At 45.1% G+C, this 13360-nt stretch overlaps 1 protein-coding gene across 2 annotated transcripts in view; it reads right to left on the bottom strand.

Annotated features, from left to right (window-relative positions):
• The window catches only part of LOC140394508 (nuclear distribution protein nudE homolog 1-like), a 41045-nt gene that overhangs the window by 18237 nt on the left and 9448 nt on the right, over window positions 1–13360 (bottom strand). For both annotated transcript variants that reach the window (XM_072481842.1, XM_072481841.1), the window contains exons 3-6: window positions 7836–7984; window positions 5201–5337; window positions 4926–5099; window positions 2925–3007 (exon numbers count right to left, since the gene is read on the bottom strand). In XM_072481842.1, the coding sequence (XP_072337943.1) occupies window positions 2925–3007; window positions 4926–5099; window positions 5201–5337; window positions 7836–7984 (543 nt within the window). The remainder of the gene's footprint in view (window positions 1–2924; window positions 3008–4925; window positions 5100–5200; window positions 5338–7835; window positions 7985–13360) is intronic.

The following is a 13360-nucleotide window of genomic DNA, read 5'->3' as shown; positions in this document are numbered from 1 at the left end:
AACCCCTCCCCCACTATTCTTTAGTTGTGTGTTCGGAGCACTGTCCTTTTGTTCTGCCACGAACACATTCTGCTCTTCTACCTTTATGCCACTATCAGCACCTTCTAGAGCCCTTCACACAGCCATCAACGCTTCCTGTCTCGTGACCTACATACCTTTGTCGCAATCTCTCCCACCAATCACAAACCCAGTGCTCCACCCCTTATAGAATCCATCACATTTCTCCCTCTATTTAGCTCTGAAGAGTCAGGTAGACTCTGAACATTAACTATATTGCTCTCTCCACAGACACTAACCCTAATACTGAGTTTTTATTTTTAAAATAACGTATAAATTCAAAAGGGGAGGGGGGGGGGGAAGAACAGAGAGAGTCGAGATGCCAGAACAAATTGGGAAAGCAGTTTAAACCATATTGGATCATTGACTTTTTAAACAGAGGCATGTAGCACAATAAAATAAATGATGCTGAACGCATGATAATAAATGGGGCATAGAGAAACCTGCAGCACAGAGAAGTGGGCATTCTCGCCTGGTGCTGGCTCTTCGATAGAGAAGCTGTACAGTCTCATCCTGCTTTTTGACCATAGCCTTTAATGTTCCTCATCAAGAACCTGTCCAACTCCGTTTTGAAATTGTTTGTGGAAACAGCTTCCACCACTTGGGTACAGCGTTCCAGATCCTGACAACATGGAGCAAAAAAAATAATCTCCCATCTCCCCCCACAGTTTATAATCATTATTAGTGTCACAAGTAGGCTTACATTAACACTGCAATGAAGTTACTGTGAAAAGCCCCTCGTCGCCTGTTCGGTACACGGAGGGAGAATTCAGAATGTCCAAATTACCTAACCGCACATCTTTCGTGACTTGTGTGATGAAACCGGAGCACCCGGAGGAAACCCACGCAGACACGGGGAGAATGTGCAGACTCCGCACAGACAGTGACCCAAGGCTGGAATCGAACCTGGGACCGTGGTGCTGTGAAGCAACAGTGCTAACCATGTTTTGTGGCGAAATGAGAAAAGTTGTGGTTGTTTTTCTTAGAGCAAAGAAGGACAAGGGGAGACTTGATGAAGAGTATTGAAATAAATAGTTTTCAGTTACAGAGGGGCAATTAACCAGAGGATGCAAATTTAAGATCATTGTCAAAAGAACCTAACAAACAGGAGGCCAATTACAAAGTCAGGAAAGCCAAAGAACAAGGAAGCAATGCACTTACTGGGGGAAAAAAAATCAAAATAGTGGACCAGCAAATACATATGTTGCATTCTCTGGTACATTCACTTGTAATCAAAATCCACATTATCCGACAGTATAGAGTTATGCGCCTTTAAGGTCAGCTGTAATGAGATACTAGCCAGTGACATTTGAAGCACGGAAATAGGAGCTTCAAGGTTTGTGGAATGACAGAACAATAGCAAATTGTCACAGAACATTGGTAGAAGAGATGTATAATACAATTTATTCATTAAAAAAATATTCCATACACATAATTGACATAATAACCAAAAATGTTAGAAAAACAAAGGTTCGTAAAGCAGAATACAAACAAGTCCCACCTACGAACAAAATTAACAGGGAAACAAAGATACTGTTCTTTTGAGCTGCAGCATCTTGAATATTGGTTGAAGTATAAATGAACTCCCTTTCAGTCAATATAAAATATTGAAGATGGTGTAGGATTCTTTTTCAAACAAAGATATTGCTATTTATCAAAATAGTCAAACATATCAAAAGCACATGGGACATTTCTCATCAGCCCATCAGCATCTGGTGTCTGAATTAAACAGCAACTTTCCAACCTGATAATCTACACCTATAGAAAGGAAGAGCCCTCTCGGTCTGAACTAATCATCCCTGGTGACCTCCCATTTAAATATCAGAACACAATTTGTCCCCCTTGAAATTGAAGTGCAAAGGGAGGAGAAAAAAAAATTATTATGGGTTAAGACATTGTGACAATATGGTCATCAGGGCACGTTTTTGTGCCAATAGAAATACCACTAACCAATTTTGTGGACAAGATATTTACACTAGCAAATGGGAATTACATTTTTCAAAAAAATAAATTGCTAATAACATAAATAGCACAAATGAAATCTACAGAAAATGCTAACGGACAAGACCCAATATGCGTTCTTGCTCAGCCCTACCCCATTAGTACTGTTGTCCCATACAGGCGGCTGAAAACTTTACACAAGTGTATGGACCAGAGTGAAATAAGACAACAAATAAAGAGAGCATGCACAAACAGCTACTAAAGCTTCCCAAAAAAGAACAGCTCCAACGAAACTGTACAATAACCTGGATTCATAACTGGCTGCCAAACAGTTTGACATAAAATTATCCACGAAAGAGAAACAATTTTACATGCCAAGAAAGTATGACATGCCTCTTGAAGGTTGAACACATAAAAAGGAACAAAATCGAAGCATCGAGTTTTGTAATTACCAAGTTTACTGAATGGGGTCAGCCAATTCTCACAAGACAGCAGAAAAGGTTTCCGGCTAATTCAGTTTGGTCGAGTTAGACTGGCTTTGTCATTAACCACACGATAAGAGAGAAATCAGTGAAATACAAATAAATAATGGACCCGACAGCGAAAAAAGGTATCGCAAGAAAACATAGAATTCAGGTGCTAAGATTATGGTGTGAAACCAGCAACATAGATGTTTAGGCCCAGGTGGGCCAAAAATGCTCTCCTCTGGCAAGTTCCAATGAGAATATAAAATGGGGTAAAAAGACATCACATTTCAGGAACAATTAAATACTGAGAGTCTGATTTTATTTAGCACAGAATGGTCAGCTTTGCTCAACATCTAACCTCTGCACAATTCAATTATAAAACTTATTGAGGCCAGGAATGAGGCCGAGTGAACTGAGAATGTCACAAAACACTGCACTTAAAAATGTTGCAATCCTTACCCCAACTTTCCTAAGCAAGTCTCCCACTATATTTAGTGCAGAAATCCTGGCTGATGGAGTCAGAGGGCTGCCAGTGTAACCATCTGAAAAAGATTTAAAATAAGTAAAACACACACAAAATTGGTTAACACTCCTGTCCAAGTAAAATAATATGCTTGAGCAAGCCTTGGAAGGAAGTACTGTGCGAGGAAACAGGCCAATGTTCACAGGGGGAAGTATTGATGAGGTAGATCAGCATTTCATAGATACCCAAAATGTTGCCATTCAATCAGATGTGCCACATAGAGAGCCACACCTAGACAAAGCCAGGCTCTTCCCAGTAAGGGTCAGATTAGGTGACAGTGGGAAGAGCTGTTAGCACACCTTTTAAATGGGACACTAGAGTATTGCTGACTGAGCCAGCACTAGATTACCTACCAGCATGAACCAATAACCGGGTAATAGCAAATGTCACAGACGAATGAAAAACCACCAATTAAAATTTCTAGAATGGTCCCTTTTTCCTGCTTCAGAGGCCAAGTGTATTTTTAATCACTATCCTAAATCGATAAAAGAAATCCCCTTAATTTGTCAAGTCACAGAAATTCAGATTTAAAGTCCATTTCTGTCCTGTTCCTAATTCCATGTCATTAGAATCTTTTGGTGTTTTGAGATTCCATCATAATATATTGGGGGTTAAGTAATTAGGTCTTTGAGAATTCCCATCCAGTGGCACACTGAACAAGAACCAAAAAGGTAAGCTTGCTCCATGGGCACGAGTTCTCATGCTGTTGCCTCACAGTTCGGGCAACCCCCATTGGGTTGATCGAGGTCATTTATCATTACAATAATAATTTGCACATATCAAATCCTCCATGATCCATCCTTTCGTGGTCCAGGGTGGATAGGCCATCTCTACTATTCTTGAACACCTCTGCACTTCTTATGCTTATTCATCAAGGCAAACTTGTGCTCAAAAAGGATCAAGTGGATGGTTTCAGTGTAAATCTGCTTAGACTCTGCCAATCTGCAAAGGGAATTCCACCCCCCCCCCCCTTCCCCACCATATTCATCCTCAGAATCACAGAATTGTTACCGTACAGAAGGTGTCCATGTGGCCCATTGTGACTGTACTAACTCTCCAACGAGCATCAGAATCCCTCCAGTGCAGAAAGAGTTCATTTGGCCTATCGAGTCTGCAACGACCCTCGAAAGAGCATCCCCCCACCACCAGCACGAGGTACAAGTTCTCACAAGTCTTCCATATGGCACTGTATCCAATACCTTTTGAAAGTCCGTGTACACCACATCAACAGCATTCATATCCCTTCAAAGAACTCCAGTTAAACACTACCTACTCTTAAGAAACCATGCTGGCTTTTCCCAATCAATGCACATTTTGCCCACGACTATTAATTCTATCCCAAATTATTGTTCTAGAAACTTCCCCACCACCAAAGTTAAACAGAGGTCTGCAATTGCTCGGTCTATCCTCACAACCATCCTGTGTTCCTCCGAATGATTACCTATCGCTACCATATTTGTGGAAGTTTCTAATGTTAGCCCAAACATACCAAGCTCCGAATCCAGTGCCCAAATCCTCACTTCACATCGGATCCAGCTGGCAATGACTGATCAACATGGGCTGGCTTGGAACTCAGCCCAAAGGAGATGTCCAATGACTTTGCTATCCAGCCTTTTCTTTATTAATCTTAAGGATGTGGGCGTTGCTGACTGGGCCATCATTCATTACCCTCAGGACAGTGGTGAGCTGCCTTCTTGAACCGCTGCAGTCCAAAACCATCACGAGCATTTCGCCATAGCCATTTTCTTAATCAATAATTCCCCAGGGATAGCAAATCAGCTGCCTTAGAATGAATTCACACCCGTTGCTAGAGTCAGCCAGGTTTTTTCAGACATTTTGAATGGATGGAAATCGAACATCAACAATGGTCAACAAAAAAAAAAACCTTGAATCATTCCAAAGTATTGAACTATTCAATAATATAGAGAGAATGTTACCTTTTGTAAACATGGCAGATGTGGGGAACCCACTGTTGGGTCTTTTACATATCAGTGGGGTCAAAGGCATTGTTGTAGAAGCTTGCGGTATCACATTTTCAGAATCCAACATGGCATTTGTTGGTTTCCTGATGGAATCTGGTTTCTGCTGTACTGCCAATTCTTGTCTCAGATCTGGAAGCAAAATTTTCCATTAAAAAAAAATCAAATGCAAAAGTCAAACCAAATATTTAACTGTACATCCAAAATACAATTAAAATAAAAGCAATGCTAACCTCTTGCTTCATCTTTCAGTCTTTGCACAGAAACCAGAAGATTTTCTTTCTCATCTAGCTCACTCTCCAAGAAGGCGTTCCTCTCAATTGCCTGGTTCAGCCGCTGTTCAAAATCCTCCAGGGACATAATTGTAGCTCTGAGCAAAACAAAAACACGGAATGGAATCAAAAAAGATAGTAAAATGTATAAGAGACTTTTGCCATAGTGTATAACGGGACTCCATATATATGGGGACTCAATATCACAGCATTCTGATAACAGATCCTGCGCTGGTCCTTACCAAGATGCTTGGAACTACTTACACTTTTAAAAATGGTCTAAAAAATATAATTGTCGAGTTTACAAAGGATCAAAATGACAAAGCAATACTGTTCGACACCCTTCAGCATCAAATGTAAACCAATTTAAAATGCATGTGTAAGCAACTGCCAATATTTAATCACTGAGCTTTACTCAGTTTACAACGCACCATCATTTTTAAGTACCCTAAAAACATGACCATTAGACTGGGTGGCAGGATGTAACAAGTGATGTGCTACAGGGATCAGTGCTGGGGCCTCAACTTCTTACAATTTATATAAATAACTTGGCTAAAGGATCTGTAAGGTATGGTTGCTAAATTTGCCGATGACATAAAATAGGTAGGAATTGTGAAAAGGACTTGAGGCTACAAAGGGACACAGGTGGGTTGTGAGTGGGCATAAATCTTGCAAATGGGAATATAATGCGGGCTAAATGGTAAATTGTCCATTTTGCAAGGAAGAATAAAAAAAGCTTATTATCTAAATGGCGAGTGAGGGGCAGCATGGTGGCACAGTGGTTAGCACTGCTGCCTCAGGGTGCCAAGGACCTGGTTTGGATCCTGGCCCTGGGTCACTGTTCATGTGGAGTTTGCACATTCTCCCCGTGTCTACGTGGGACTCACCCCCACAACCCAAAGATGTGCAGGGCAAGTGAATTGGTTATGCTAAATTGCAAAAAAAAAGAATTGGGTACTCTAAATTAAAAAAATCTATTTGGCGAGTGAATGCAGAGCTCGGAGATGCAGCGGGATCTGGGTGTCCTAGTTCATGAATCACAAAAGGCTAGTATACAGGTGCAGCAAGTAATTAGGAATGTTACTGTTTATTGGGAGGGGAATTGATTACAAAAGTAGGGAGGTTATGCTCCAGTTGTACAGGGTATTGGTGAGACCACACCTGGAGTTGTGTGTACAGTATTGGTCTTCTTATTCAAGGAAGGATCTAAATGTGTTAGAAGCGATTCAGAGAAAGTTTACTAGACCAACACCAGGAATGGGCAGGTTGTCTTAAGAGGAAAGGTTTGTAACCACTAAAGTTAAGAGTAAGAAGCGACTTGATCAAAATCTGCAAGATCCTGAGGGGTATTGACAGGCTGGATGTGGAGAGGATGTTTTCCCTTGTTGGAAAACCGAGAAATAGGGGCCACTGTTTAAAAATAAGTGGTTGCTCGCTCATGTAAGATGGAGATGAGGAGAAATTATTTCCGAGGGTGATGAGTCTTTGGAACTTTCTCCTCAAAAGGCAATGGAAGCAGACTCTGAATATTTTTAAGGCAGAGGTGAATAGATTCTGGATTAACCAGGGGGTGAGTGGGGTTACGGTTACAATCAGATGATCCACGATCCGATTAAATGGTGGTGGAGCAGGCTCGAGGGGCGGAGTGGCTTACTCCTGATCCTCATTCGTAGGTTTGTATAATTTGCGCTTTTAACTCATTTATTCGACATGACAATTTGCACATGCACTCTTTCGGTTAAATGTCTCATTCTTTTTATATTACATTTCACATAAAGGAAATTTTTTATACAAATAAAAAAAAACTTTACATACACTATGGGACACCATAGCCAAGGTAGGAGAGAAGCCAGAGCAGGCTCCATGGGCTGAACAGAATCCCTAAATTGCAAGAGGCCATTCGGCCCATAGAGTCTGTACCAACCTTCTGAAACAGCACTCTACCTGGGCCCACCCTACACACGTAACCCAACCTGCACATCTCTGGACACTAAGGGGCAATTCACCCAACCTGCATGATTTTGGACTGTAGGAAGAAATCAGAGCACCCGGAGGAAATCCACGCAGACGTGGGAAGAAAGTGCAAACTCCACACAAAGTCACCCAAGGCCGCTGAGAGGCAGCAGTGCTAACCACTGTGCCACCCTACTCTAGTAATATGTGCTCTGGCACATTTTTATACTTTTGGGTGTTGTTGCTCATTGTATTGTACCATTGAGATTGTAATATCAAGTATCATAGAAATTACAGTGCAGAAGGAGGCCATTTGGCCCATCGTGTCTGCACCGGCTCTTGGAAAGAGCACCCTACCCAAGGTCCACACCTCCATCCTATCCCCATAACACAGTAGGCCCACCCAACACTAAGGGCAATTTATCACGGCCAATCCACCTAACCTGCACATCTTTGGACTGTGGGAGGAAACCGGAGCGCCCGGAGGAAACCCACGCAGACACGGGGAGAATGTGCAGACTCCGCACAGACAGTGACCCAAGCCGGGAATCGAACCTGGGACCCTGGAGCTGTGAAGCAATTGGGCTATCCACAATGCTACCGTGCTGTATGACTGTACATTGAAAAGTAAAGCTACGCTTACCTTTTAGCCCGTTCCAAGTCATCATTGGCTTGCTCTAGTTCTCGGATGTATTTCTGCAGCTGGTCTTTAATTGCTGTGGTCTCAGCAAGCTCGTCCTGTAGCATAGTAATCCGTTTATAATTCTCAGAGTGATGCTCTTCTAATTTATCCTGAAAATTAAAATGTAACAATCAGAAGACTGGGCTATTACAAGGTGTCACTGGAGAGGGGGGAGATCAACTGTTTCAACATGCCTGCCCCACTGTGATGGCTGCAGCATTAGGATTACTTTCCTTCAGACCTCATTCATGGTTTGCTCTTCAGTTTAAAAAAAACCAATCAGAATGTACCACAGGAATAAAGGAACAATTTTTGCTTCAATAATGAAAACAGGCGAATTCAATTTATCCTGGTTTACAAAATTTCTCCCATGTATTTACTGTACACCCTCGAAAAACACAGGTTCATCTGAAACCAATTGTATTATATCCTGCTTCAGTGTTTACAATATAATTTCAAATCTATCATTAGCACAGACAGGTCCTTCCTGAACAAAAATGTCTTGTCTGTCTAGATTAACAGTGAACTTTAAAAAACGATCCATAACCTGCAAGGGTAGAATGTAGAACAAAAAAACTATTATCCAAACACTCGCTGCACATATCCCAATTCAAGTTTATTACTGTGGAAATGTAGCAAGGGAGGTTGGTTAGCTCAGTTGGCTAGACGGCTGGTCCCTGATGCCAACAGAGCGGCTTCAATTCCTGTACTGGGTGAGTTTACCAGGAAGGCCCCGATTGTCAACCTGTTCCCCCGCCCGAGTGGAGGTGACCCTCAGGTTATATCACCGCTCGCCCACTCTCTCTCATTCAAAAAGGGGGCAAACAGCCCATGGCAGTGTTTTTCAAACATAAACCCCCCCCCCCACCAACTGGCCAACCTCCAGGACCCACGCTGACAGACCTCCCTCCTCCGGAGACCTTCACGAACCACGGCACCCAAACTTCGCGACACACCATTTGTACTTATCTTTCATGCGACGCAAGTCTGCTTGATCCCCACGATCAAGACTTCAGCTGATGATTTAAGTTCTTTCTACTTCCTTTGAAAAAAGAAATCAAGAGGTTGTCCTCGAACTCTCCATTCTTCGTCTTCAAATGCCTTTGAAGTTTTAAACTGTCATTTGCCAGTACTTCCCGGCACGTACACACATGGGCTTCGCATCCAGATTTGCATTGGTACAATTAATAAAGCCACATTCCTCAAGACGTCAACTTTATATGGCTTGAAGGACAGCACGGTGGTGCTATGGTTAGCCTACTGCCTCACGGCGCCGAGGTCCCAGGTTCGATCCCAGCCCCGGGTCACTGTCCGTGTGGAGTTTGCACATTCTCCCCGTGTTTGTGTGGGTTTCGCCCCCACAACCCAAAGATGTGCAGGGTAGGTGGATTGGCCATGCCAAATTGCCCCTTAATTGGAAAAAGTTGAATTGGGCACTCTAAGCCATATTTTTTGATACAAGTTATGTTCCTTATTTCAGCTTCTTAATGGATTGTTCATCAGAGGCCCTGGAGCTCACACCATCACTGCTTTGTCCTGCCATGGACTCTCCTGACCAGCTCTCTCCAACAGCTTGAGATCCTGGTCTGTGTGTGTCTCTGGCCCTTTCATCATTATTACAAAATGATCCATCTTCAGTTCTTCACACAGTCCTGTTGCTTTGCTGGCTGGCAGCTACAAAATGGAGGAAACTCTCCATGATTCCGTGACATTCCAAAGCATGGACCCCGTGACATCCGTGTATGCACCCTGAAGGTGCATACAACCTGAAGGCTTCTCAATTCACCGGGCGGACCGCACGGCATCATCAGGCAAAGCGAAGGGTGGAGGGGTTGCCTCCTCATCAACTCCTCCTAGTGCTTGGATGTGGCGACTCTGGCAACCTACTGCTCCCCAGACCTGGAATACCTGACTGTGAAGTGCCGCCCATATTATCTTCCACGTGAGTTCACTTCAGCCATTATCACAGCGGTCTACATCCCATCCCAGGCAGTAGTGAGGAAGGCGCTGGACGAACTATACACAGTAATAAACAACTACGAAACAGAACACCCGGAGCCCTGTTCATCGTGGCCGGAGACTTCAACAAGGCCAACCTCGAGTGTGTACTGACAAAATTCCACCAGCACATCTCCTGTCCCACCAGGGGCGACAACACTCTTGACCACTGCTACTCAAAAATCAAGGGCACCTACCGTTCCATCCCCCGACCGCACTTTGGGAAATCAGACCATAAGACGGTGCTCCTTCTCCCGGCATACAAGCAGAAACTCAAGCGGGAGAATCCAGCTAAGAAGGTTGTGCAGTGCTGGTCCGAGGAGACAGAAGAGCTCTTACGTGACTGCTTAGAGACAGTGGACTGGTCCATATTTAAGAACTCAGCGACCAACTTAAATGAGTAAGCCACCACCATCACAGACTTCATCAGCAAATGTGTGGACGACTGCGTGCCAAAGAAAGCAGTACGTGCGTTCCCCAACCGGAAACCATGGCTCAATCGCGAGTGAGACTCCCTACTGAAGGACAGATCTGAGGCGTTCAAGACAGACAACCCTGACCTATACAAGAAATCCAGGTATGACCTCCGCAAAGCCATCCAGAATGCCAAGAGAGAATATCAAACCAAGCTAGAGTCACAGACAGACTCTCGGCGGTTGTGGCAAGAACTAAACAACATAACGGGCTACAAAGCGAAGTCGAACAGCATCTCTGGGAGCAGCGCACCCCTCCCCGATGAACTCAATGCATTCTATGCTCGGTTCGAACAGGTAACCAATGATCCACTGGCGAGTGCCCCAGCAGCCCATAATTCACCCATACCCACCATCACAGCTTCCGAAGTCAGAATGGCCTTCCTGAAAGTGAACCCTCAGAAGGCGACGGGCCCAGACGGGATCCCTGGTCGTGCACTCAGAGCCTGCGCGAACCAGCTGGCAGAGGTATTCACGGACATCTTTAACCAGTCCCTACTCCACTCCAAGGTCCCCACCTGCTTCAAGAAGACCACCATCATACCGGTACCAAAGAAGAACCAGGCAACGTGCCTCAATGACTACCGACCAGTGGCCCTGACTTCAGTCGTAATGAAGTGCTTCAAGAGGTTGATCATGAAGCACATCACCTCCATACTCCCAAAACGCCTTGATCCACTGCAATTCGCATACCGCTGCAACCGGTCCACATCAGACACCATTTCCCTGGCCCTACAGAGCATCTCGAAAACAAGGACTCCTACATTAGACTCCTATTTATTGACTACAGCTCCGCCTTCAACACCATAATCCCAGCCAAGCTCATATCAAAGCTCAAACCTAGGACTTGGCTCCCTACTCTGCAACTGGATCCTCGATTTTCTTTTTTTTTTTTTTAAATATGTTTTATTGAAATTTTTTTCCCCAAACAACAATTTTTCCCCTCTTACAAAGCAAACGCAACAATAATACAGAAATTTTTTACAATACACAAGTAACAAAACCCCTTTATCTTTGACCTAAACTAAACTAACCTCCCCCCCCCCCCCCCCCCCCCTCCCCCTGGGTTGCTGCTGCTGGTCATCTGTCTTCCCTCTAACGTTCTCCTAGGTAGTCGAGAAATGGCTGCCACCGCCTGGTGAACCCTTGGGCCGATCCTCTCAGGGCAAACTTTATCTGCTCCAGTTTAATGAACCCCGCCATATCATTTACCCAGGCCTCCAGTCCGGGGGGTTTCGCCTCCTTCCACATGAGTAGGACTACTAGGGACGCAAAGGCCACAACGTCGGCCTCTTTCGCCTCCTGCACTCCCGGCTCTTCCGCAACTCCAAATAGAGCTAACCCCCAGCCTGGTTTGACCCGGGCCTTCACTACCCGCGAAATCACTCCAGTCACTCCCTTCCAATACCCTTCCAGTGCCGGGCACGCCCAAAACATATGTGCGTGGTTTGCCGAGCTCCCGCCACACCTCCCACATTTGTCCTCCACTCCAAAGAACCTGCTCAATCTTGCTCCCGTTATGTGCGCTCTATGTAGCACCTTAAATTGAATCAGGCTAAGCCTGGCGCATGAGGAAGAGGAATTTACCCTGCTTAGGGCATCAGCCCACATACCCTCCTCTATCTCCTCCCCTAATTCTTCTTCCCACTTTCCTTTTAGTTCGCCCACCGACTCCTCCCCCTCTTCCCTCATCTCTCGGTAAATCTCTGACACCTTGCCCTCTCCAACCCACACCCCTGAAAGCACCCTGTCCTGTATCCCCTGTGTCGGGAGCAACGGAAATTCCCTCACCTGTTGTCTAGTAAACGCCCTCACTTGCATATATCTCAAGAAATTTCCCCGGGGCAACTTATACTTTTCCTCCAATGCTCCCAAGCTCGCAAAAGTCCCATCTATAAATAAATCTCCCACCCTCCTAATTCCCAACTGGTACCAGCTCTGAAATCCTCCATCCATTCTTCCTGGGGCGAACCTATGGTTGTTCCTGATTGGGGACCCCACCAGGGCTCCCTGCACCCCTCTCTGTCGCCTCCACTGTCCCCAGATATTCAATGTTGCCGCCACCACCGGGTTCGTGGTAAACGTTTTAGGTGAGATCGGTAGCGGCGCCGTCACCAGTGCCTCTAAACTCGTCCCTTTACAGGACTTTCTCTCCAGTCTTTTCCACGCCGCTCCCTCACCCTCCATCATCCATTTACGTATCATTGCCACATTGGCGGCCCAATAGTAAATCGCCCAAGTTCGGTAGTGCCAATCCTCCTCTGTCCCTACTACGCTGAAGGAACCCCCTCCTTACTCTCGGAACTTTCCCTGCCCACACAAAGCTCGTGATGCTCCTGTCTATTTTATTAGGATCCTCGATTTTCTGACCAACAGACCACAATCAGTAAGAATGAACATCACCTCCTCCACAATAGTCCTCAACACCGGCGCCCCGCAAGGCTGCGTACTTAGCCCCCTACTCTACTCCCTGTACACACACGACTGCGTGGCAAAACTTGGTTCCAACTCCATCTACAAGTTTGCTGACGATACGACCATAATGGGATGGATCTCGGATAACGATGAGTCCGAATACAGGAGGGAGATAGAGAACCTAGTGGAGTGGTGTAGCGACAGCAATCTCTCCCTCAATGCCAGCAAAACTAAAGAGCTGGTCATTGACTTCAGGAAGCAAAGTACTGTACACACCCCTGTCAGCATCAACAGGGCCGAGGTGGAGATGGTTAGCAGTTTCAAATTCCTAGGGGTGCACCTCTCCAAAATTCTGTCCTGGTCCACCCACGTCGATGCTACCACCAAGAAAGCACAACAGCGCCTATACTTCCTCAGGAAACTAAGGAAATTCGGCATGTCCACATTGACTCTTACCAACTTTTACAGATGCACCATAGAAAGCATCCTATCAGGCTGCATCACAGCCTGGTATGGCAACTGCTCAGCCCAGGACCGCAAGAAACTTCAGAGAGTCGTGAACACCGCCCAGTCCATCACACGAACCTGCCTCCCATCCAT

The sequence above is a fragment of the Scyliorhinus torazame genome, chromosome 17 (assembly GCF_047496885.1).
Source record: "Scyliorhinus torazame isolate Kashiwa2021f chromosome 17, sScyTor2.1, whole genome shotgun sequence".
Taxonomy (NCBI): Eukaryota; Metazoa; Chordata; class Chondrichthyes; order Carcharhiniformes; family Scyliorhinidae; genus Scyliorhinus; species Scyliorhinus torazame.
This window is presented reverse-complemented; position numbering and strand designations above follow the sequence as displayed.